The sequence below is a fragment of the Passer montanus genome, unplaced genomic scaffold, assembly GCF_014805655.1.
Source record: "Passer montanus isolate IOZ18808 unplaced genomic scaffold, ASM1480565v1 scaffold62, whole genome shotgun sequence".
NCBI lineage: Eukaryota > Metazoa > Chordata > Aves > Passeriformes > Passeridae > Passer > Passer montanus.
In genome coordinates this window covers 2,044,074-2,069,793 of record NW_024371260.1, presented here as the reverse complement: position 1 = coordinate 2,069,793, position 25,720 = coordinate 2,044,074, and the positions used below count along the sequence as shown (strand labels likewise).

Genomic DNA, 25,720 nt, shown 5'->3' with positions numbered 1-25,720 from the left:
ATCAGGTTGTTGAGTTGCAGCTATTTTTAGCTTGTGTAATTATCATTTTAGTCACACACTACATTGAAAATGGAAATTGGTGAGCACTCCAGCCAGCCAAACGTGGCTGCTGCAAGATGAGCATTAACACTGATCGACCTGATGCTTGTTTTGTGTGTACTTCCCACTAATATATGGAAAAATGTCTACTGAGCACAGCAACTGCTTCAGCTGGCAACTTGGCAATTCTTCAGCACAAGAAGCAGCCAATACCTCCCACAGAAACATTCAGCTGTGCTGGCCTTGCACGACACAAGTGCTTTCAGGAAGTTTGTGCAGGAGTTGTACAATCTCCTGTTGTCCCTAGCAGGGTGAGCTCTTTGGCAAACCTGGTAGGAAGGTACTGCTTGCTTTTCAGAGTTTGTGTGCTGGGAAATTACAGACGTGGCAGATGGTTCCCAGAAAGGAGGCTTCAAATAAAGGAGGAGTTGTATCCTTTTGCTCCAGCGCATTTAGATTTATGAATTTGGAATTATTATTTTATATTTCTCTCGGTTGTACTTCAAAGCTGCCCTTGGAGGAGGGGACACAGCAAAGACTTGGATTTCTGGACTCCAGCTCTGCACTCCCCAAGGAAATTCTGAGCTGGAATTAACTAACTCTTGGAGGGGCACATGCAGATCCTGAAACATCCTCTGAGCCTCCAGTTGTCTGCTAGAGCACTTAATGTTTTTAGTCAGTCATTAAACTGAAGATGGGATTTTTTGGGGAGTTTTATGTATCCAGAACAATCTTGAAAGTTTAAATTTGAGACTTAATTACTGTTGCCTGGTGGCACATTGGAATTTCACGATGCTGGCAGTGCTTTGGCAAGGTGCTGTAATCTCTTGGGCATCTAGCTACTGTTCTGTGATAATAATCAGCTATGGAGACTGTAAGAAATTATTTTAATAAACGAACTTGCAGCTGCTGTTTCCCAGCCATTATCTGTGCCTCGTAGGTGATATATGACAGTGGTGATGATGCTGGGTACCTGAACAAGAGCAGCCTAAATTAGGAACTGCCTGCCTCCATCCAGCCATCCCTGCTGGCTCAGGGGTGCAGAGCAGCAGAGCAACTGCACTTGAAATTGCTGCTTTATCTTAATGGTGATGCTGAGGTTTGTTAGTAGGTTTTTGGATAGTTTGAGGGGAATTTTTTTGTTTTATCTTCCCCTCCAGTACAGTTATTTTTGTTTGAGTGCCTTGACTAAAACAACCCGATGTGCCACTCTTGCAGGAGGATGTGTTCCTGTGTTCTGCAAGACATCTTTAAGATTCACGTGGTGTAATGGTTTTGAAAATCAGTTTTTCCTGGTGTTGGTTGAGATCCATGTTAAACTGTGTTGATAAAGCCACTCAAATACATTGATTGCATTCTCCACTGAACACATCTCCAGCTTCTCCAAGTTCTTCCAGCAGGGACAACTGGGAGTCCTGGCAAACCTCACCCCAGGGTTTGGGGCTGATCTTCAGTGTCTTCTGTGATGCCTGGCCCCACATCACTGTGCATGAATAGCTGGTGTGTTTAAACACAAGAATGCCTTTGCAGCAATTCAGATATTTAGCCTTGGCAGCTAGTCAATGTGTGTGTAAAGCAGTCTTGAGAAGGTTGGAATTACATCCAGAATATTTGGGTTTTAAGTCTCTCATTGAATCCATGGGTCAAGAGAAAAAGGTGTTTATCTGGTTCATGGCTTTGGAGAGGCTACAGTCAGTGTGTTTAATCTGCTTAGGAAGTTGCTTCATTTTGGAGGGTTATTCAGATTTCCTATGATGTTAAAATATTTCAAAATGCTGTCCATAGTCTTCCAAGTCCTTTTTCTTCCTTTTCTTCCCAGCTTTCCCTAGCCTCATGAAAAAAGTCTGTGTCTTCTGCAGAAATCATCTTCATATGTAGACTTGAACCTGGACTTTGCTGGAGCTGAGATAAACTGGGCTGGTGAGGGCTTGGAACAGAAGCCCTTTGAGGAGTGACTGAGGGAGCTGGGGGTGTTCAGCCTGGAGAAAAGGAGACTCAGAGGTGACCTTATCACTCTGCACAGCTCCTGAGAGGTGGCTCTGCTCAGCTGGGGCTGGGCTCTGTCTGCAGCAGCACTGACACAACCAGAGCACACAGCCTTAACTTCCACCAAGGGAAATCCAGGTTGGATATTAGGAAGAAGATTTTCCAGAAAGGTGATAAAGTTCTGGCATGGCTGCCCAGGGAGGTGCTGCAGTCACCATCCCTGGGTGTGTTTAACAAAGGTGGATGTGGCACTGGCTGCCAGGGTTTAGCTGAGGTGTTTGGGCTGGGGTGGACTTGATGATCTTTAAGGTCTCTTCCAACCTGGGGATTCTGTGAATTCTCTGAAATTTTAGGCTGGGTTGTCAGCTCAGAGTAACTGCTTCAGTATCTGTAAAGAAAAAAGGATATTGGGCTAATAGCAGTCAGTGAATTGATCATCGTTTTCTCTACCCAGAAATGAAGTTTTTGATTTGTGGGGTCGCTTCACTCTTTTTTAGCCCAAATGGCTGTGCTGGTTCTTCCCTTGGAGCAGGAGGCTGTGGCCATGTGGGGACACTGGGAGCACCAGCCCTGTGTGGGGCTGCCTCTCCTCCAGGTGCTTTAACCACTTGAACCATGCTCCGAGTGTTCTGTGGAACTTTCTGTTCTCAGCTGGTTTTGAAACCAGATTTTTTGGTGTCAGGGAGCTGCAGCTCTGGGCTCAGCAGGGCTGGCAGGGCAGCCTGTGGAGCTCCTCACAAGAGCCCTTTGCTGAGCCACTGCTGCGGTGCAGGGGATGAACTGGCCTCTAATTTTCATGTTGCTTTTACCAGGCTACATTTTAGCTAAAAATGGAAGCTTGTGGCAATGCAGATCTTTTTTTCATGAGTAGCTTGTCTGCTTTTGTCCTTAAATGAGCTCCATCTTTAAGGTAGAATTGAAAATATCTCCGTTGCCAGGACTGCGTTCTGCTTTCAGCATCATCAGTAGAAATTTAACCCTTTGAAAAATAAACTCAACTTCTGTGGAGAAGTTTGCTGTTATACTTCTTTCAGGCTGGTTAAAGTGGCTTTGTTTTGTTTTGTTTTTGTTTTTCTTTTTTGCAGAAGGGGTATGAAATCTGCAAGCCCTCTCCTGCATTAATGAGGGTGCAGCACAGGACAGTAATGGTGTGTGGTTTGGCCTTTGCTGTTGTGTACTCTGTGTGCTGTTAGGGAGCCAGCAGAAATTTACTTGTTTACATTTCAGGTAATTTTTTCAGAATTTCATTAGATTTCATTATCTCTATAGTGGGGGCAAATTTTTTTCCTCTCAAGACTTCTGAAAGTTGACTGGAGTTGCTCTGTTTCAGAATTTGAAATGGTCATGTCATGGTTTTGTGTCTGGGGAGTGGAGTTTGGCCTCTAAGTGTGAGTTACTGTTATGTCCCAAAGTGTGTTGTTCTGGCAGTAACAAACAAAACTGCTTACTCTGTGATGGTTTCATAATCACAGTATTAAAATGTTTATCTATAAATGAGCTTGGGTGAGGATGATCCATATCCTAAGTAGCTTAACCTCCATACCAGACACTGAAGTGGTTTGTAAATTCTCCAGCTAGTAGTGAACTGTAAAATCAGAAACATGCATTTTATGTGAGATTTCAGTTGGAAGGGTGTGGAGTTTTAGGCTGGCTTTCTGATTTAAGGTGATTTTCCTTCAGTACCTTCTTGCTTTGTGCTCAGAATAATCTCAGCTGTCCTGAAGCAGCAGCTTTGCACACTGAGGGGTCCCCTGGCATCACCCCAGCCCTTGTCTTGGTGTATGACAGAGGCAGGTCCAGGTTTTTGGGATGTAGAAATGATTGTCAGCGTTTCACATCTTGGGGTGAACTGAAATAATGCTTTGTGCAGGCAAAAAAGTGCTTCAGAATTTCTTACATTTGTGCCCTTGCTGCAAAGGCAGTTTGTTAGAGCAGTGCAGTCCAGACTGAGTGTGAGCTCCTGAATGTGTCCATTCTTCTTGTACTTTCTGATATCATCAGTGATTGAAAGTTGTAACTCTTCCAGAAGAGCGGTGTGCTCTCACTGGAGCTCATTAGTAGGAGGTTTATGTAACTTCTTCTGATCAAATAGATATCATGATATTTAACTGTGCTTACAAGGCAAGTGGAGCTCAGGGATGGGACTGAGCAGAAATCATTCCAGTGTGTTGGAAATGCTGATCTGGGGAGGGGGCACGTTGTGCTACAGTGAAAACTGTGTGAGTGAGACTGTATTTTCTTCTAAATTCTCTAACAGCATGGACGTCTCTGTCACTGGGGCAGGAGGGTGATCTCAGGATTGCAGGAGTTTTTTGGGAAAAGAAGGTCAAAATGAGCTTCTTGACACAAACTCATCTTTTGGTTGTGTTACAGTAAATAAAACTGCCCATTTCCTTCATGCAGGCAGGCAGCTGCTCAAGTTAGCTAACAGAAATATCTGCACTTGAGTAGTTTGACTTCTGTTAGATTTGTTGAGAAATTGGTGCTCTTTTGTGGTAATTACATTAATTGTGGTTTTGGTGTCTTTTCTTTTTTTTTTTTCCAGAATTTACATGTTTGACAGCAGAAGTTGGCTTTCTACTGTAGTGAGAGAAAATGTAAGTAGAGAAAAAAGATTTTTTTTCTAGTCCTTGAGAAACAGCCTATTTTTAAAAAGTGGTTAATTCAGATTTTTGGCTGTTCATCTGTGCAAGCCTAAAGTGCATGTTTTCTGCTTTAGCATGTGTATTCTTGTGTCAACAGGAAGGATTTTAAAATGGGCAGGAAACCTGCTAAATAATAGATGTTAGTGCCTGCCTTGTGTCAGAGAGGGACCTGGCAGAGCAGAGGGAGACCACAGATGAAACTGTTTCATCTCAGTGGGGCAGGGAACTGTAATAAATAAAATGATGAGAATAGTCATTCTCTCATGAATGAAAAATTACTTCTCCACCATGTTTGACAAAAGAAGGCCAAATTTCTTTTGAGCAAAGTGGCTCTTGTCAGAATGTTCTTTTCAATGTGTCAGTGTTATTTAAACAGAACCTAACAGTTCCAGAGTTTATATTCTGTGTAATTGTAATTATTACTATTGTTCTTGGAGCAGTAAAATCTTCATTACCTTCCAGACTTCAGCTTGAATGTGGAAGGTAATGAAGGAAGATTGTTAATTGGACAAGTATTTGCTGAGTTAAATCTGATATTTTCAATTACTGGATATTTACTGTTTTTCAAAAGGCAGGCACAGGCTTTATTCCTCTGCCCATATCTCCCTCTGGATCCAAGGGAGCACTGAATTTTATCTTCCATTTTAGTTCATATAAATGAGAGAGAGAGCACCTCAAATTTGTTCCACAAGCAATTCTGATCTCACTGCATTTCCCACAGAATAAAAGAGAAACAAGAAATCCATCTCTGCTGCTGAAAACAAAAAGAACCCTCAGCTTTTCAGAGGCACTGTGACGTCAGCTCACTGTAACTACCAGTGAGTTGTGGATAATTCCTTTGTCATTGTGGAAATGTCCAAGCTGCTGTGCATGTTGCTAATAGGATTTGTGCTATCTGCTAGATTAGCACAGCTTCGTTTAATCAGATGTCCTGCTCTGGGACTGTCTGCTGGCCACGCTGGAGCTCCTTGTTAAGGCTGCAAAGTTTGGGCTCTGGGTTTGAAAATATTTTGCTTTTTATCCATGTTGGAGCAATGGGTGTTGGCAGGAAAGAGGTTGAGGGAACAAATGTCAGCCAGCCTGTTCATGAGAGAAAAGGGATTTGCTAAACCTCCTTAGAAAGTTACTGTGCTTGAGTAAAATCTGAACAATTTAGCTTTAAACCTCTGTCTTACCAGACTTTGCATCCACAGTGGCTTGGTGGGATTGTGTTAGGCTGTGGTAGTAGTAATGTCTGCTAAAAATACCTTGTGGCAAGCAAAGTTTGACCAGCAGGGGATAGAAATTCAAAATATTTGACTTAATGATAGCTGTGATTTCAAATGTGGGGTTTTTTTCCTTTAATCTGTAGAGATTCTCAGGACAGAGAGAGGGTAGAAGACTCCATCCATTTTTTTAATAGGAATGGTGTAAGAAAATTAAATGAAGAAATTTTTAGTAAGCATTGCTTAATTAATGTTACCAGCAGAGGAATTTCAGAGAGGAATTATATTTAACAGTGTTTGGATGAGTTGTATCCAGCTCTCAAGCATCAGGCTACAAATAAATGTGAGGGTGTAAATGATAGCTTCGTTTCAGTAACTGGATTTAATTGGATGCACAATTTGAGCTGTGGAAAGGACACTGGAGTTGTTACAATGAAATGAGTGGATCTGAGTTCTTCCTCAACCTTTAAATTTTTCTGTCACTATTTTCTGAGCTGTGAGTGAACAGTTCTTATTCTTTAAATAAGATTTAGTCCACTGGGATCCTGAGTATATCTCCATTTGCAGGAAGCACATGGAAGTTCTGTAAGGCTTCCTGCAGCTGAAAAATTCAGTGCAGAGCTGTTGGGGCCACATGCTCTGACTGGACATACCTCACCCTCCTCTTACACAGGAACACAGCTCAGATTTAGAGAAAAGCAAACCCTGAGCTGCTCCTTTGACAAAAATGATGTGATCAATCCTTTTGACACAGCTGAATTGTGAAGTTTTCTTGTGTAGGGAAAGTAACAAATAAAGCAAAGTCAGATTTTCCTGGGTGGGAAACAGAGGAACAAAGTGACTCTGCCATGGGAGCCTGGTCAGAAATGAGGGATTTGGGTCATCTGGGGGAGAGGGGAGTGGGGAATGCCCTGAGGTGCACAGGTTGTCATCCAGCAGGAGCAGAATTACCCACAAGGTGGACTGCTCAACAGGATTAGGGCAAATAAGCTTAGAGCAGAGACACTTAAGCACTTCAGCCCCTGGGAAGGTCTTGAGGGGGTTGAAGAAAGTGAATATTATTCCAGAGAAGCTGCCTGCAGGGACACACTCACACAGGCCAGGGAAAGGGAGGTAAGCAGGAGTTTGGCTCCTATTTTGGTTCCTATTCTGTTCCTGTTTCTGCACTACTCTGGGGGTGATTTGGGAAAAAGGAGTGTGGAACTTGAGGAGTGGCTTTTTTCCTTGATGTGGAAATGCACTGACTTCTTTGGAAAGTCCAGAAATAGGATCATCATCCACATCAAGCTTAGAGATTCTTCTAGAAAGCTTCTTGTAAAACAGGGTTAAATGCCTTTAGAACATACCAAGAAATAAAAAATCTGTTTCATGATACTCATTTGTGCTCGTTTGTGATGAGCAGAGACTGTTCAATATATGACCCATTTGTGTAATAGAAATAAATCTGTATTAAATTTCCCATGTATCAAGAGTGAGAATGGATAAAAGTGGTTTTCCCCATACATTTTTCTGTCTTTTAAAGTCTTTTAAAGATACTTTTTTAATACAAGACTAGTAAACTCTGATTTACAGTATAGCTAAAAAGGACATGGGAGGCTGGAACCCTTTTTTCCTCCCACAGATCTCATATTTCTACCATAAATTCAATTGTCTAAAACTCAGTATAAAAGAAATAGTGGAACAGCCAAGCTGGTTTGCTGTTTGTCCCATAAATTTTACAGGTTTTTTTCAGAGAACTCCTATATTTTAAAGCCCTTGGCTGCTGTAGGATTGTCATTTCCTGAGTGAGTTCAGTCCTGTTGGCAGGAATTAGCACTTCCTGTTGATGTTGAAACAACAAAGACTACAAAGAGAATGTGGAAATGTGCTTTAAACAATTCCTATGGATGCTGGCAGAAAGGCAGTGCAGAGTTTGGAGCTGCTTGGAATGCACAGGGGCTAAGTTGGAATTCTCAAAGTGGATCTATCTTCAAGATGGGGACTTAGATGGATACAAGATGGGAAAATGAACTTTCTTCATGTGACTTTCTTCCCAGGATAAGGGTTCATCTCCTTAAGCCTCTCCCTGTTCCATGCAGAGAAGTTTTGTTTCATTTAAATGCAAGAGAATTCTCTCTCCCAGTGCACAAATTCTGCAGAAATAAATGGCTGCTATTTTAAGGAGAGCATATCTGCTCTGACTGACGTGAGATTATTCCTCCTATTGTATTTTTAAATAAAACTGCATGGAAAATCTTCACTGTGGCTCCTTGTACCTGCAGCTGGAATTCTTGGTGTCCTGAGTCTTTATTGCAGTCTCATCAGTGAGTTGATGTGACCTTGGGCAGAACCCCAAAGTTTTGGGGTTTCTTGCTCTGAAATGGGAATGATAGCATCTCTAAATTCTTTGTCTAGTGGTCAGTGTTTGCTTAGTAGGAAATAGTCTTAATATATTAACTCAGGGAATGGCAGAACTGGAAATGAAGAAGCTGAAAAATCACAGTTTATTCTTAAATTAACTCCTTTGTGACAAAAGGAATACATTAGTGTTTCACCAGGTGTGTGAACTGCCCAGGAGTGCAGACATGCTCAGAATTCTAACAGATATCCAGCCCAGTTTGTCTGAGATGTAGAATGGAAAAAAAACCATCTTGAGAAACAAAAGAGCACTCCAAAGCAAAGCAGGATAATGAAACACTCAGGATGGGCTTTGTCTGAGCTGGATTTTGGGCTGAGCTGACCAAGCAATCTTAAAGGGGCTTAGAGATGACCCTGGAACCAGAAGAGAGAAGGAGGAGACCCAGTTTCACAGTGAAGTGAAAGGGCCTTGAAGTTGTGTGAGTGGAGGTTTTGGGAGAGGAGCCAACTCAAATTCCTTTTCTAACACACTGTGGGTTTCAGAGAGGAGGAAAAACTGGTAAATGATGCTGTGACAAGATCTGGCATCTGTTCCTGGAGGTTTCACTTTGGAATAACTACTACGGAGAGAGCTGCAGCCTAAGTCTGGTTCTGGGGGATAGAAATATTTAGGGAATATTGAAGTCTGAACTATTTTGAAGCTTCTTTTAACAGTGATGTTTGTTCTACTACACTAATTTACCTTGACAGCATGTTCTCTGTTATTGTGACTGCATAAAAATTTGGAAGTTATCCTCCTCTTTCTCCTTGGGAAGGGCTTTAAGAGGAAAACAAACCCCACATGCTTGCAAAGATAAATAAGCTGATTAAATCTTAACAGAATAATATCTAAAGCTGCTAGCAAAGCATTTCCTTTATTTAATGGCAAAGGGTCAATTCTGGCTAATAAAATCTTCTAAAATCACACATATCAGTGTCCATTTATAAACTCCAGGTGTTCTGTGTAGTATTTGAAATTGAAACCAATTAATCTTGTTCTGCAGTAAAAGATAAAATTCATCAGCATCTTCCATTGCTGTCAAGTGCAGAGATTTTAAAACAAAAAGTTAAGGAGGAGCTGAGTTGGGGATGTGGAATTCTGGAGAAAGTGCCAGCAGTATCTTTGTGGAGCAGAGACTTTCAAAGTTGCACATTTAACAGGAAATATAGATATTGTGATATTGGGGAACAGCCCAATTAACTGAGCAGCTCTGAAGGCAAAAGCTGAGCTGGTTTCAGTGGTTGTGATGTTTCACTGAGCCTTTTCCTGCTGGCTCTATAAAATATATTTAATTTGGTGCCTATGGATACTGGGAAAACAGGCTTAGAGGGGAGAAGTGTCTGATGGATGTGGTTTCTAAAACTCCTGCCCTCAACCCAGCAAAAATCCCTGGTTTTACTCTGACAACACATTCATGTTACATGGGACCTCAGACATTTTAGCAGCTATCAAATAAAACCCTGAATATTTGTGAGTGATCTCCTTTTCTCCAGATAGCAGAACAAAACTCCTCATAACTGTGATGTTGCAGACAGTTCTTAGAGCATTTTGCAGGTTCTTGTGGCAGTGTAAATCCTTTTTCTTTTCTGGGAGGATTCCTTACTCTGGTCTGAAGAGCTGCAGGGAAGTTCTGACTTCCATGTCTAAAATTGGTGTTACCTGCTTACTCAGTCTTGGACAGCTTGAATTTATATAAAAAATGAATCAGAACATGAAAAAAGGAATGAAAAAAAAAAAAGAAAAAAGGAGGAGGCCTGGAGGAGAGAAATAAATCCAAATTCTATTTTATTTCCTGTGGCTGGAAGCAAAGCAATCCATTTGTGACAAGACCTTCCACTGAGGAGATCTCAGCCACACATTTCCACTGTGTCTATAAATCAGTGCCATTTTTTTCAAGCTTCAAGTGGTTGAAAGGACTTGTAATTTCCAACTCTGCCTTCTCCTAATTGTCGTGCCTGTGACCTGTTTTTCAGATTTCTGGTTGTTTCAGAGGTGGCAGTGGAGCACACCTTTAGCACAGGAAAATGAGCGAGCTTGACCAGTTACGCCAGGAGGCCGAGCAACTGAAAAACCAAATCAGAGTATGTATTGTGCCTCAGCACAAATGGAAGTGGCCTGAGGAGGACAGAAATGATGCCTTAAACGTTTCCCCAATGGCAGAGTTAATGAAGAAAGGGAAAGCATCTATGGTTGCTTTAGAAAATTACTTTTTGGTCTTTTATATTGCTTAGGAAATAATAGTTACAGAAGCAATGCAGAAAATTGCTGATGAAAATGAATGTTTACTGAAGTTTGTCTGAGCTAGGGCATAACTAAAGTTAAAAAAACTGCTGAAAATAAGGTCAGTGATGAAGTTTGTCAGAGCTTTGTCCAGTAAGTTCTTAAAAACCTCTGAGGTTGGAGGCTGCACAGCCTCTCTGCACAAGCAGTTCCACTGCTGGAGTGTCTTTGTGCTGAAAGTCATGCTGCTTTTCTTCCAAAAGAAGAAGAAATGTCAAAGTTAAATGCACAGTGTGTGTTGGCAGCAGGCAGTTTATTATGGTAATGCTGCTGTTAGGATGGGTCCTCTGGGTGACAAGCAGAAATGTTCTCTGAACCTTGGGTTCAGGGGTTTAATCAGCTTTAAAACAGAGAAGGAAATGTACAGAACTCCATCCAATTTCTCTAATTTCCTTCTCTTGCAGGATGCTAGGAAAGCATGTGCAGATGCCACCCTGGCTCAGGTAAGAATTTCAGGGTTTAACAGGAATTAAGAAGATATGTTTCATTTACAAAAAGAAGATGCTGTGTAAGAAGGTGAATGCAAGTGAATCTGGTTTTGCCTCCTGTAGCAATTTTTCATTTTGCCTTTGGGTGTTTTCTTCCAGAAATAAGTACATGTTTGTCCAGTTCCTGAGAGCAGTGGCCTTGAGCAGTGGTTTCTTGGAGTGACTCAGGGCACATTTCTGCTGCTTAATGGAAAATAATGCTCTGCCCTGGAGCTGGGAGCAATACTGTTGTTACTCTGATAATCAGAACCATAAGGCCTGCTGAGGTTAAACTTCTTCAGTGTCTGCCACATTTATCTGTGCAGGAGGAGAAAACCCAGATCAAAGGTCTGAAATCCTAGAAGTCTAAGAAGATATGACCTAAACAAAACAATTTCTGGGAGTGTTTATAAATGCAATAGATTGCTTGAGTGATGTAATAAAGACATGCTGCTTAAAATGACATAACTTGTGAATGGGCAGTTGGAAAAAAAGTCAGCATTGAGAATGTTGGACTGTGGGAAGTGTGTGTGAGGTGTCACTTGAGAAGGGTGAAGGGAAGAGCTCAGTGTGGGACCTTTTGCTGTTCCAGATCACAGCCAACATCGACCCCGTGGGGAGAATCCAGATGCGCACCAGGAGAACACTGCGGGGACACCTGGCCAAAATTTATGCAATGCACTGGGGCACTGATTCCAGGTGGGTGCACAGCTGCCTCTGTGGCTTCTCTGCTCTCTGGAAAGCTGAGTGCACAGGCCCTGGGGCCACGTGGAATTAACAATTCTGAGAGAGGTCAGAAACACTGAGTGTCACAATTTTCCTCCGTGTTTTTGTAATCCAAGCCTGCGTTTGATGCCAGAATCCCAATCCTCGTCTACTTGCCTGAAAAATACAGTGGTGGTGCCACATGAATTCTGAGGAACTGTGGAAATAAAGTAGATGCCACTATCAGTTGTCCTTTTTTTTCCCTTTCCTGTTAACTACTGATTAATTTAAAGAGAAACTAAATGCCACAGGTATCAGCTGCTTTCATTCTCTTTTCTTTACAATGTTCATCACAAAGGTGTTCCTTGGCTGCCCACAATGATTGTGTTTCCCTGCTGTTTCCTCTCTAGGCTTCTAGTTAGTGCCTCCCAGGATGGCAAACTTATAATTTGGGACAGCTATACTACAAACAAGGTAAGGCCAGTGATCCATTGCTGTGTAATTCACTTGGGAAAGCATCAGGAGGAACTGTTGCCCATCATCATTTTGGCTCTGTTGCTTTCCTAGTCCTAAATCCACATTTTGAATTCTCTAAATTGTATGTAAAGAGCACGGCAGTGTCTTCAGTGAGTGAAAATGGAGAACAAGGAAAGGCTTCCTTCTCAAGAATGTTTTGATTTGTTTTGATACTGCAGAAAAGTGATTACCAGAGAGCAGGCAGTGATGAGCATCTTGCACCAGAAGGGGCAGAGATTTTGGCACAGCCAGATGAATTTGTTGTCTGCAGTGAAGTCCTGAAATCCTGACATGTTCTAATGAGTCATCACTTGGTGGCTGCAATCACATGAGGCAGTTCAGGACTACTTTTACTTTCATTTGACAGTGATTGGTATTTTCTGATCATGGCCACTGTTCCAGGGCTGGCAGCAATTCCCATGTGGCTCCTTGTGGTCAAGGTGACAGAGCTGCTTGGGTCTCGTGCATGGAACTGGCTTTATTCCAAATAAATTGTCCTAACTTAGCTCTTTGTAGCATTAAAATCAATGTTAGCAGTGCATTGGAGCAAATGGCATCACTTTACTAAAAAGTTAATATAATATGGTTTGCAAATATAAATAAACCCTCTCATTTTTTTCTTCATCCTCATCCTTTGACCCCAGCCTGCAGGTAAATGTCATCTAAATTACTGTGACTGCTGTAGGATGGTGAAATCATCACTGCATCCCATGATTTCTGCATTGGTATCTTCAGTTCTTACATCAATGTTAATTAATCCATGCAATCTTCTTTTGGCAGTTCTAGAACACACTGGAAGTAACACAGTGTTGTCATCAATTTGATCTTTGCCTAATGATAAAATAAAATGGCTCAAGGTGAATATTCCAAATAATAGAGACTCTTGGAATATTCTAGACTTCTTGGTAGAGGACTTCCAAAAATGAAGTGGTTGTGGTTTTAGGGCAGGTTTGGGGGTTTTTTAACACTGATTCCTGGCTGGTCCTCTGCTTCTAATGAAGTTTTTCCTCAAGAAATTCAGACACATTGTTAATATTGCATGAAATGTCACCATGTGATATCTAAGGGCACCAGCCCTTTCCTAAAGACTGTAGGAACAAACTTAAGGGAAGAACACAACGAGTTAACAAGACAGAGCAGGTTTAGCTTCTATAATTATCTAAAAAAAGTTCTTTGAGCAGAGAATGACAAGGAAGCATGGGGTAGTTATTTAAATGTGAAGCTTGATTGCCTGCAGTGGGTTTCCAAAGAAGGATTTCAGTGGCAGTGGAGCAGCGATTTCCTTTCTTGTTCATTCACAGCATCTAAGCCTGGAATTGGCAGTTCTGCTGACTGTGCTTGGAAGTCAATATTTTCCTGAACCTATAATAAACCAATAGTAATCAGAGCAGTGAAATGAAATAATTCACTTTGGACCAAAATTGCTGATGAAACTGGATTCAGGAAAAGCAAATCTGAGGTTTCATTACGTCACTGCTTGTTCTGACGAGCTTCGTGTGCAAGTTACCCTCAAAATAGTTCAATACTCAAACTGCTGTTTTATTCTTGCTTCCCTGCCAAAAACATGATGTCTGTCTTGAGAGACAGGTGAAAAACTTCCTCGTGGTGCAGATTGTGCAGCTGAAGTGCATACCTGTGTGTGTTTCAGGTGCATGCGATTCCCCTGCGCTCCTCCTGGGTCATGACTTGTGCATATGCTCCCTCTGGGAATTACGTGGCTTGTGGTGGGCTTGACAACATCTGCTCCATTTATAACTTGAAAACTCGTGAAGGGAATGTCCGTGTCAGCCGTGAGCTCGCTGGGCACACAGGTGGGTGCTGCTCAGAGCTACCTCAGCACAGTGAAAATGAAAAAAAAACCCTCTTTAACTATCATTTCCTAATAATGATCTGCTTCTTAGGCAGGAGCTTAGTTGCAGACTGCTTGATTTTAAATGTTCTTAAACAGTTTTTCAGCTGTAAAGTTGAACAAAAACTTACAGCTGGAAGTTGATGTTTGCAGGTTTTCATATTTTCTGCTGTAGTTTGAATTCTGTGCTTTGTGAAATGGAGGTGGTTGGCAGGCAGGCTGATTCTGTAATCACTGATGGTTTGGCAGATGGGATTTCAGGAAAAATGATGCTTCAGAGCATTCAGATGAACTTCTTCAGTGCTGCTGTTGGGAAACATCCAGTGTCCATGCTCAGGTCTTTGTAGTGACCAGGAATGCAGTTTATTTTTCACCAGTGGTTGTGTGATGCAGTTGAGATCATCACCATTTGTTGCTGCTGGATGCAATGAGACTGAGATGCACTTTCTGAGAAAGTTGGGTGTGTGCAGGACTCCTGGATTCCACACTTTTGTCCCCCTTTCTCTGGTTGGGTCAGGGTGGTCTCCAAAGAGCCAAACCACATTTTGTCCAAACCATTGCAGATTCCTATACAAAAATCATCTGTTGCATTTTAGGCTTTCAGTGTGTTTTGCTGCAGCTTCAGCAGAGGAGGAAGCAGCTTGTTAGCAAACCAGTTTGCCTTTGAAGGGTAATCTCTGGCCTTATTTGTGCACCTTTTATTCTGTTTCCAGGCTACTTGTCCTGCTGTCGTTTCCTGGATGATAATCAGATCGTCACCAGCTCCGGCGACACCACTTGGTAAGCTGGGACATGGGGACAGCACTGTCAGGAAGGGCTTTTCTGATCCATTCTCTGTGCCTGAAGGAAACTTTGTCCTTCACTAACTTCATCATCACCCACAAGACTCTGGTGATGCTGCTCATATGTCACTTTTTGCTGGTAATTTCAACCCTGTTTCCTTGTGCCCATGTTCTGAAGAGCCTGACCTAATTCTGTGTTAAGATGTTCTGGGAATTTTTTTCTTCATGTAACTATTTGGCTTTCAGAAATAACTGTATGAGACTAATGATTTTCCTCCAAACTCTTTTTGTATTCAGTATTTATTACTTAAACAGTCATGTTTGGTTATTTCTAATACAGAATGCTGTTAGCATTGTTATTCAGAAGAGCTCCTAGAAAATATTCTGCAGTGACAATAGCTGGGTTTTTTGAGGAGAATGTAGGTGTATATCTTCATAAATACTGGCTTCTGAACTAAAAAGGGCCTCCATCTTTTTTTCATAGATTTTTCTATTATATCTGTTTCTTAAAAGCATTGCAGTTCTCTCAAGCAGCAGCACTTAGAGCAAAGGCTGTCTAATAAATCCCTGTCCTACACAATGCCAGTCTCTTTGAATGCCTCATTCTGAGTGGAATATATATGGGATTAAAACCAGAAATGTTTCTGAATATGTGTTTGGTGTTTAGAGAACCCAAAAACTATAACAAAATGAGAGGGTTTGTAGAGATGATGCTCTTTGTAAGAGAAAGCAGCTGCTTCAGGAGTTCTCTAGTAATTCTGCAGCTGTCCTTGACATCACCTCAGTTCATCAAAGGACTTAAGCAAAATACAGGCATCTCTTGTTTACCTGGTTTGAACCTGCTGCTGATGGCTCTGGTTTGCTGAGAAATTGCAGAAATTAACAATCCCAACTTCCTCAAGTGTTTAGACCTCTTCTTAAAGAGGTGATAGTGTTCTTTCATCCTTTTATACTCTTAATTATCACTGTAGTAGTGATTTGGCTGACTTGCAACTTTAAGATCAGACATAATTCACAAAGTTACTCATCCTCTGTGAGTTTATAAAAATGAGAAATGCTGGCTCAGCTTTTGCTGTAGCCCTACCACTGCTGCTTTAATTGAGGCTGTGGTAGTACTGGATAACAGCCATGGCAGAGAACTTGGGGATGAACAGCCCTCAGTGCCAGTCATCAGTTTTTTCCACTGTTTTTCTATTTAAAACCCTCCCAATGTTTTAAAATTAAGGATAGCTTTAAGGTCTTCTATACACAATTAATCAGCCAAACAAAAAATGTTTATTTCTATTGTCAGGATCAATGTTATTAATACTTGGAGTTTTACTTCAGCAATGATAAAAAACCCTTACGAAGGAGCACAGATGTGTTGATTTTTGCACAATTAATCTGCAACAGCCAAATAATTCAACCAAAAATTTTTTTTTTCCATTATCAGGATTAATGTTCTTAATACTTGGGAGTTTTACCTCAGCAATGATAAAAAAACCCCACAGAGGAGCAGAGACGTGTTGATTTTTGCCTCTTTAATGATTCTTTCCAGTGCTCTCTGGGACATAGAAACTGGTCAGCAGACAACCACATTTACTGGGCACACTGGAGACGTGATGAGCTTGTCCCTTGCCCCCGATGCCCGGTGTTTTGTTTCTGGTGCCTGCGACGCCTCTGCCAAACTGTGGGATGTCAGAGAAGGAATGTGCCGGCAAACCTTCACCGGCCACGAGTCGGACATCAACGCCATCTGCGTACGTGCCTCTCCCTTCAGCTTGCTGTTTGTCAGCTCTTCAGCGTGTCTGTGAGAGTTTGTCTGATGAGGATATCAGAGGGCTAATTAATGACTTTATTATTCTATATTATTCTGTGTTATATTCCACTACATCTAAGCTGAATCTGCCAAGCGCTCAAGTGCCCAAACAGTCCTGACACACACTTAGCCCTGATAGGCCAAGGAACAAAACATCATCACTTTGGGTAAACAGTCTCCACATTGCATTCTGCTTTTGCACAAACACAGGCACAGCAAATAATAAGAATTGTTTGGATCATTCTTTTCTCTGCTTCTCTCACTTCTGGTTGTGTTCGAGGGTGCCAGGACACGGGAGGAGATGAGAATCTTGACTCCATGTTTCAGAAGGCTGATTTATTATATTATTATATTATATTAAAATGTTATATTAATATATCATATACTATATTATATACTAATATTATACCATGTTTAGTATTATTAAAATATTAAAAAGAATAGAGAGAATCCATCAGAAAGCTAGAAAGGAATAGAAAACAATAATAACAAAAGCTCGTGACTCTCAGAGAGTCTGACGCAGCTGGATCTTTGGTTATTAAGTAGAAATAATCCACATGGACCAATCACAGATGCACCTGTTGGTAAACAATGTCCAGACCACATTCCACAGCCCTCAAGTAGTTAATTGTTTACATTTATTTTCTGAGGCTTCTCAGCTCGAATAGGAGAAAAATCCTGGCAAAGGATTTTCATAAAAATATCATGGTAACACTGCTTCTCTAAGGTTCAGAGAATGTGAACCCCACACAGCATGGTGAAGAAACTCATGAACCAGCACCCAGTTTCCATGTTTTCCGTGTTTCCTGGTGTTTCCTGAAATACCAAGTTTCAGGTGATTCTCTCAGCGCTACAAACTCATTTAAAAAAACCCTGAAAACACGGAAACTGGGTGCTGGTTCATGAGTTTCTTCACTGGGTTTGCCCATATCCCAGTGTGGGAAGGTGCAGCCTCTGCTTTGCTGCATTTGTGTGATGCAGAGGGGTTCAACCCGAAACCATTTGTGTTTTTGTGCTGCCCCATGAAGTTCTTCCCCAACGGCAACGCCTTTGCCACGGGCTCGGACGACGCCACGTGCCGGCTCTTCGACCTGCGGGCTGACCAGGAGCTGATGGTCTACTCCCATGACAACATCATCTGTGGCATCACCTCTGTAGCATTTTCCAAGAGTGGCCGCCTGCTCCTAGCTGGGTATGATGACTTCAACTGCAACGTGTGGGACACGCTGAAAGCTGACAGAGCAGGTAAGTAAATGGGTTTGAGTGTTATAGGACGTTTTATAGGACGTTTTATCCCCACCCCTGGGAGATCCAAGGAACGCCTGGATGTGGCACTCAGTGCTCTGGGCAGGGTGACAGGGTGGGGACCAGCCACAGGTTGGACTCAATGGCCTTGGTGGCCTTTTCCATTCTCTGAATGTGTGATTTGAGTCTGAGGCACAGATCTGTCAGCACTCACTGTCTTCAGAACTCTCTCAAAACTTCTTCAGGCTGCCCAGTGATGGTACAAATCCTGCTCAGGGATGGATGATGAGAACAGGATGATTGCCATGAAAAACAAGGGCTTGGGGTGGAGGGATATTCTTTTTTAGACTTTATGGCTTTGTTTATGCATTAACTATTCAAAGCAATGCAACATTAATGTTGCTATTTATACACAAGAATTTTTCCCTGGTATTTGTAGCAGTAGTTGTAGAGACAACCAGCAAAATAACAGAGACTGTGGAGTTTATCTTTTGAGGAAACAAACATGAAATTCGTGGTCCAAAGATGAAGAGAATTTAACTTCAGGTCTTCAGAATGAAAACTTTTGTTGGAAAAAAATGTATAAATTAGGCCACAAATGTTTCATTACTCTGATCAGAGTAGGAGATGAGAAGAATATTCTGTGTATTGAAATGTTCCAAGGCTGCAGATTGCCAGGCAGATTTGGCACTTCTGATACTAAACACTTCTAGATTTTCTGATATTGGCACTTCTGTATTAAACACCTTTGTGGTTGTGTGTTCAGTACAAGTATTTAAAATCTTGGTGCTGATTTTATTTTACCAAATTGCAGCACTTCCTGTTGCTGGTGGGAGAATGAGGAGAGTCCTGTGAGCACTCTAATTCATGTAGAAAGATTAATTTCAAGTCTATCAAGAATATCTTGGCTCGGTGCTGTGGACTGGAAAGCTTGAACATAATTAGGTTTTCTTTTTACCTCCTTGAAGCTGTTAAATTAAAGGGGATGGAGGAAAATGTTGTCTCCCTTAATTTTTCTGTTTAGTGTCTCAATTCTTGCTTTTAATGGTGCTATAATTGAATTGTATTAGATCTCCATATTGACAGATTGTGTGGAGAAGTCTGTCTTGTGAATATAGTAAGATAAAATGGGATGAAAAATGCTTTAGAGTTCATAACACAATTCAGTTTAACTTCTGGGTTTAAAAAGAAAATTTTTTAAATGTAAAAATTTTGTAAAATTTAACTGATCTTTATCACTGAGGTGAGGAGCAAAAGCTCTGCAGTGCATGGTTCAAGTGACATTGTCACAATCTTCAGGGCTGTCACTTCACAACTCATGGGAGACCAGTAAAGGTCATAATATGGGGAAAATAGAAGGAAAATTTTGGAGTAATGCATTTACTGAATTATCCCCTTGAGAACCCACCCAGCTCTGTCCTGAGTCTGTGCTTCTAAAACCAAAGGCATTTTAAAATTCCAGCATTTTTTATCAGGATTTTGACTCTAGAGCTTGTGTGCTGTGGTGTAACTTGCAGAGACAGGAAATCACCCAAACAAAGCAATTTATTTGTTGGTTTCTCATCTGCAGGTGTCCTTGCTGGTCACGATAACCGTGTCAGCTGCTTAGGTGTGACTGATGATGGCATGGCAGTGGCAACAGGGTCATGGGACAGCTTCCTCAAGATCTGGAACTGAAGAAGGTGAGTGCCCAGCTTTGGGGTCCAGAGTGCTTTTTGCCAGCAGTGCTGTTACTTGGGTGTAATTCAAGGTAGCCTCAAGCTGCACCAAGGGAAATACAGGTTGGATATTAGGAAGAAGTTTTTTACAGAAAGGTGATAAAGTTTTTTACAGAAAGAGTGATAAAGTTCTGGGATGGCTGCCCAGGGAGGTGCTGCAGTCCCCATCCCTGGGTGGGTTTAACAAAGCCTGGGTGTGGCACTGGGGGCCAGGGTTCAGCTGAGGGGTTGGGACTGGGTTGGACTCCATGGTCTTGAAGGTCTCTTCCAACCTGGGAATTCTGAGAATTTGGGGGAATTCTGTGAATTTGGAGGAATTTTGGGAATTCTCAGGAACTGGAGAGGTGCTGAAGTCACCATCCCTGGGTGTGGCACTGGTTGCCAGTTGAGGGGTTGGGGCTGGGTTGGACTCCATGGTCTTGAAGGTCTCTTCCAACCCAGAGATTCTGTGAGGAGCAAACCCAAGCAGTTGGAGGTTTAGATGACCAATACTTCAATATATGCACTGCCATTTTCCTGGAGGCCTATTTTTAATTCCTCTACTTTCCTGTGGTGGTTTAGAATAAATAAATGTCCTTGGGGAAAGGGGGGGATAATGCCTGCATGTGTCAGTGGTGGGGACAGCAGAGCTTTCCACTTGGTTGCAGTTTCTCAAAGTGCAACTCTCACCAGATGTTTCTGTGTGCCAGAAGAGCAGCGGACTCCACGACTGGAAGAAGTTTCCAACGGTTGAAAATTAAAAGTGATAGCATATCCAATCCAACCATACTAACTTGGACCCCCATCCTCCCCAACTTCAAAGGGCAAGATCTTTTCCGTCTCCTGTTGCTGAAATGAAGAGCACAATTACCTTTCCAAGAAGAATTTCTGTGTTGTAAGCAAAATGAAATTGTGCATTCCTTTTGGGACCATTTTTTTTGTCTTGAGAATTTAAAAACAAACGAAACACTATCATAAAAAGCATGACCAGAAAATAAACTTGAGCATAATTGTGAAACAGTTAGCTTTCACTGTAGTTTCCAAGTTGAAGTTAAGGACTTTATCTCACACACTTGCAAATTTTAAAGTCATGTTTGTAGCAGGATTTTTTTCAAGTTTCCTTTTTAAATACATTTCCTTATGTATTTAATTGAGCAAAACAAGGGAGTCCTAGCCCAGAGCACTGGGGGTTGTTAACGCTGTAAATTTAGTCCCTAATTTTTTTTATTTTTGTTTTCTAGTATCACAGATAATTGTTGCACAAAACTTGGCATATATAGGATAATGTTAAGCAGTAAGGTAACCAAGCACATGCTGTAAAAGGTAATGAATGCTTGTTTAAAGAATCCTTTCACCTTTTATGGATTACAAATGCAATCCTTGGTCCCTCCTGCCCCCCCTTTTTCACCACACTGATTTTTTTAATCTGCTTTGGTTTGTCCACTTGGAAGGGCAGTTTATATATCCTAACACTATCCTATAAGTCTCAACAACCAGGAATCTCTGTTTTCAAAAGAGACCTATCCTACACTTGGGTATTGAGTCAATTCTTTGTGTATGAAATGATGTACAAATCAATGTTTTGAAAATAATGATCTTGAACTTTCTAAGTTAAACAGAAAAAAAAAAACCTTTTTTGATTGTTTGCCATATTGGGTGGGTTTACTCTTAGAATCGCATGCTGTAGAAATGCTAAAAAGTGCATATTGGACTAAGTCCTTAGATGTTTTTTCTTTGAAGAAATAACCTGTTTAAAAACTGTAACCATTGTCGCTGTATTCATTTATTGTTGCTACTCTGTGCATAAATCTATGAAGAACTCCAGTACAAAGCTATGCACGTTTTGGAGTAGCGTGATAAGTCACTTTTTTTTTTTAAAGAAAAAGAAAAAAAAGAAACAGCCTGTTCAAACAATCGCTGTCAAAGATTCTGGGGTGTGGGAGGAGGGAACCTAGACCATCTTCTTTATAAATCAGTTCCTCACAGCCAGTTCCTCTTGCAGGATGAGTCCTTTGCATCTGATCAGAGTCATTTTTGTAATGAGCAGGTTTTCCTGGCTTTCTTTTCAAATAAAATGTTAAAAGCAGCAGTGTTTGGACAGCAGATTGTTCTTTCCTATCTTCTCACTGTATCCAGAAATGCTCCTTCCTAGCAGCAGTAGTAGCTTTTCTCCATTTTGTTTTTTCTGCAACATTCTGTACAAAAATGTGCTGTAATTGTGCGTTAGGCCTGGATTTGGCATAAAAGATGAGTTCCCTCTTACTCTCTTTCATGAAACTACTCTGTAGAGCTTTCTCCACGCCCTGTATCCCTCTTCACCTTTTGTATTTAATTTTAAAGTCAGTGTACTTCAAGAAAGCTGGATGCAAGATAGATACTATATTAAAATGTAATGTTATTTAAGATGTAATAAAGCAGTTTGACATGAGTTTGGACTGATCTGTTTTGCAGCTTCTTGTTCAACATGCAGAACATCTTCTGAGTTGTGAAATGAACACACAGGAGGAGGGAATGCTGTCCCCAGAGAAATGCTTTGGTGGTTTTCAAATGGTTCATGGTCAGTTATTGGGCAGGGTATGCACTTAACTCCAAATTCAGAGAGCCAGTATGGTTCATGAGGTGCACAGCACAAAAATGCTTTGTGCTCTAGGAGTGGAGCACCTGAAGTGGGAAATCAAAGCAAAATGCTGAGTAACTTCTTTTAAAACTTTTGTGTCCTTTAATAGGAAAAGAATTGAGTGGAACACGTGTTCCTGCCACGTGAGGATCTGGCCACAGCAGCTCTGTTGGCACCCTTAGATTGACAGGGTAAGAAGTCATTTTCATGCTCAGTAAGAACAAAGTCTCCACCTGGCAGAATTTTATCTAAAAAAATGTTATTAAAACACTGTTTTATACCTAGAGAAGCAGATTTGTGAAATGAGGTGTTGAAAAGCAGTTGGTTCAACAATTTGGTGTTGGTTGACTTGGGGGTTTTGTGGTTTTAATGGGTGAAGTCCCACAAAAATTGATTTTTCCCTCATTTTACATCAACCAAGAGAAATTCCAAAGCCGTGGCTTGGTCTCACACCCAACATGGAAATTCTCCTCCTCAGTGGAGAGGTTTTTAAAAGCTGGGAGTGTGGAAATTCTGATGGTGCCATTACCTGACTGAGCACTGGGGCTTTGGGCTGCACGAGCCTGGTGAGTAGCTCATGGCTGGAAATGCTGAATTTTGGGAGTTCACATCTAGTGGTTTCCAATTCCAAATGCTGTGGCTGTGGGGTTTGCACTCACGTGGAATATTTTTATTCCAAAGGATGTTTCCTGTGTGACTCTGTCTGCTCTGTAATAAAATCAATGATCTGTCTTACCTTCCTTGATCTCAATCCATGTGTTCAATCTCTGTGCTGGCAATAAAACACCTGCCAGGACAGTGACTTGTGTCAGGAGGCTGAGGTGCAGCCCTTTGGGATTTATTTGAAATGCTAACAGGTGCAGTTGCCTCTCACTACTCTCATTTTCATGTTAAATACGAATTTTTCTTTGATTTAAACATCTCTCATTGTGTGTTTGGTTATTCAGAGAGCTGCTACTGGAGAAAAATTGGTGTGCAAAGGGAGCAGCTCTGAACTCTGGGCCAAAACTTTGAGTTTTGAATGCCCTTAATTTTAGGATATACCCAAATCAAAATTATAGATGTGATCTTACCTACAAGCTCCTCCTGTGGGCTTTGAAAAGATTCTGAGTTGAGATAGTTGTGGGATGTGGCTCAAAGAAACCCAACAGCTTCCCCCAGCTGCTGGTGAATTTCTGGTGCTAATTTCATGTTTCTGCTTCAGATTCCATGACCTGAGAACACAAAATCTGTGAGAATGGGGTTGGAATCCTCTCATGGAAGGGGTGAAGGAAAACACAACAGATTTCTCAATCCCAGGAGCTTCAGTTAAGACCTTTAGCACATTCTGTGCCCCTCAAGGCCTTTAATTTCTTCACGAATTAAATAAAAGATCTGAGGTTCTACTACCAACAGGAAAAAAGATTGAGTTGGGCATTCTACCTTTGGACCATGAAGTCCCCTGGAGTGTTTGAAATCAGCTGTGAAACACACTTAAAATGACTGATTGAATCATGCCCTATAGGAGCTAAAAATAGGATAATCTGGTTTCTGGGAAGTGGCAGAGTAAATAAAGAAGAATAAAACCTGCCAGCCGTGCTGAGCTCTGTGCCTGGTGTGCAGCAAGGCAGGAGCCCGTGTGCTTTTGTGATTAACACTCCTTGGTGTAGGTGTAAGCATGAATTCACATTGGAGGGGAAAGAGGAGAAGAAGGGGCTGATGAACAAGTTCTAACAGCAGCTGGCTATTTTTGCATGGTGCTGTTCTCTTTTTTCTTCTCTTCATGTAATTTCTGAGCCTGCCTCTGCTTTAACCATCAGGCTACTCAGGGATTGTCTTTTTCCATTGCATTCCAGCTTGGAAGGATCCTCCTGAGGTACGTGCAGAGTTGAATTTGTTCTGTTTCAGGGCTGTGTGAGCAAGAATGAAGCCCCAGATTTCAGTTTCCCTCTTGGAGCCAGGATGCCTGGTGCACTCCCTGTCCCTCCTGCTGGGATGGCCCTGGCACATGGCAGCTCCCAGAGGTGGCAGCAGCCATCTGCTGTCCTGCCTGCCTCACATGTGCTTCCAGCATCAGTGCTGTGCTCCCTTTTACCTGATGGCTTCCAGAACTCCTGCTCTGTCTCCTGTCTGTGCCTGACCATCCTGGGGGCTGTCCTGTCCCCGGTGCCCTTTGAGCCCAGCCCAGCCTGAAGGGCCCAGTTTAACCCTGGCTGCAGGAAATGCTGCTGGGACAAGCTGCAGTTGTCATTTCTGGCAGAGATGGGACACGACTGGCACATTCCTGGCCTGGCCACAGCTGGAGCCAAACTCCCCCTGCTCGTTCTGTACCCTGGTGGTGCAGACAAGGGAAGAATTTCTTCCTGTGTCACTCTGTGGGTTAAATCAGTTCAGTGGAAGCAGGAAAGCTTCAGATATTGATCAGTTTTGAGCCCCCAGGTCAGGAGTTGCTGTTTCTTTTTGGTCATCTGGGCCTATTCAAAGTAAGTTCATTAAAGGAAAGCCAAATTGAATCATTCTGAGGCTGCTCAGCTTTTTCTTCTTATATCAATACTAAAAAGTATTACAATACAATGTACAATAAGCATTTTTAAATAAGGAAGAGTGACTGCATTGGTAAAATTATCCAGTATTTCCCTTAGCTGGGAAAAACAAGCCATGGAAATGTGAATAAAAACTGAGTGAACTTCTCTCTGTTTAGAGAGCTGGCTGCTCCAAACTCGCCCTTCAGGAATACAGGCCCTGCTCAATACTCATTCAAGAAATTCCTGGCTTAACCCAAGACAATTTTGTCATAAAATAGAACAAAGAGAATCTTCCTGCTTTAATTATTCATAAGCCATTTGCTCTGGCTGAGTGCAGCGAGACGTGATTGACCCTGAGAGGGAAGGAGGGAATTGTCTGGAGAACTGGAAGTGCAAAATGAGAAGTTTATTTGATGTAACAGATTTTTAAAAGGCAAATAGATAAGGGAGGGAAAAGTCTGTTTAAAAGAGTGGGGGAGGAAAATTAAAAAAAGGGAGTGAAGATGGGAAAATGCTGAGTTCCCAGGAGTGCTGTGGGGAAGCACAAACGGTGCAGCTCCATCTGCCGGTGCAGAGCCCCTGGAATGGGCAGTGCAGGAGGAGCGTGTGTGCCAGAGCTGCTGGCTGCAGCTGGCCTTGCTGCCCACGGAACCCCTCCTTCCTGCGCCTCAGGGTCCGCTGAACGGCTGCACGTTTTTCCATAAGGCCTTGCACACAAAACAAGCTTTTTCCCGATGTTTACTTTTGCAGGGATTTTCTTTCCCAGTGTTTTGTGTAAAAAAAAAAAATCTCAGCTGGTGAAGATGGAGAGGTTAAAAATGAGCCAGAGTTAACTGGAGCAGGGGCTCTTGGACAACTTAAAAACCAAGTCTTGTTAGAAAGGATTCCCTGCATTTCTGTCCAGCCCCTCTCCCCAGAATTCCTGAGCTCCCCTCTCATTTTTTGCCATGCCCTGATGAGAATCCCTGCTCTTCTCAGCCTCCCTCCCCTGCCTCAGGTAGGAATGAG

General features: G+C 41.9%; 1 protein-coding gene across 7 annotated transcripts in view; it reads left to right on the top strand.

The window, feature by feature from the left end:
* The window catches only part of GNB1 (G protein subunit beta 1), a 36,635-nt gene extending 14,616 nt beyond the window's left edge, over nucleotides 1-22,019 (top strand). For 2 of the 7 annotated variants that reach the window (XM_039727810.1, XM_039727811.1), the window contains exons 2-12: nucleotides 4,571-4,622; nucleotides 10,226-10,333; nucleotides 10,937-10,975; nucleotides 11,592-11,698; nucleotides 12,115-12,178; nucleotides 13,869-14,031; nucleotides 14,783-14,849; nucleotides 16,389-16,590; nucleotides 17,678-17,894; nucleotides 19,465-19,576; nucleotides 20,285-22,019. In XM_039727810.1, the coding sequence (XP_039583744.1) occupies nucleotides 10,277-10,333; nucleotides 10,937-10,975; nucleotides 11,592-11,698; nucleotides 12,115-12,178; nucleotides 13,869-14,031; nucleotides 14,783-14,849; nucleotides 16,389-16,590; nucleotides 17,678-17,894; nucleotides 19,465-19,571 (1,023 nt within the window). In that variant the 5' untranslated portion in view covers nucleotides 4,571-4,622; nucleotides 10,226-10,276 and the 3' untranslated portion in view covers nucleotides 19,572-19,576; nucleotides 20,285-22,019. Of the gene's footprint in view, nucleotides 1-4,570; nucleotides 4,623-5,391; nucleotides 5,489-10,225; nucleotides 10,334-10,936; nucleotides 10,976-11,591; nucleotides 11,699-12,114; nucleotides 12,179-13,868; nucleotides 14,032-14,782; nucleotides 14,850-16,388; nucleotides 16,591-17,677; nucleotides 17,895-19,464; nucleotides 19,577-20,259 lie in introns of all 7 variants that reach the window. The other 5 variants (XM_039727812.1, XM_039727817.1, XM_039727816.1 and 2 more) reach the window with 5 other exon arrangements.
* Nucleotides 22,020-25,720: the final 3,701 nt, after the last annotated feature.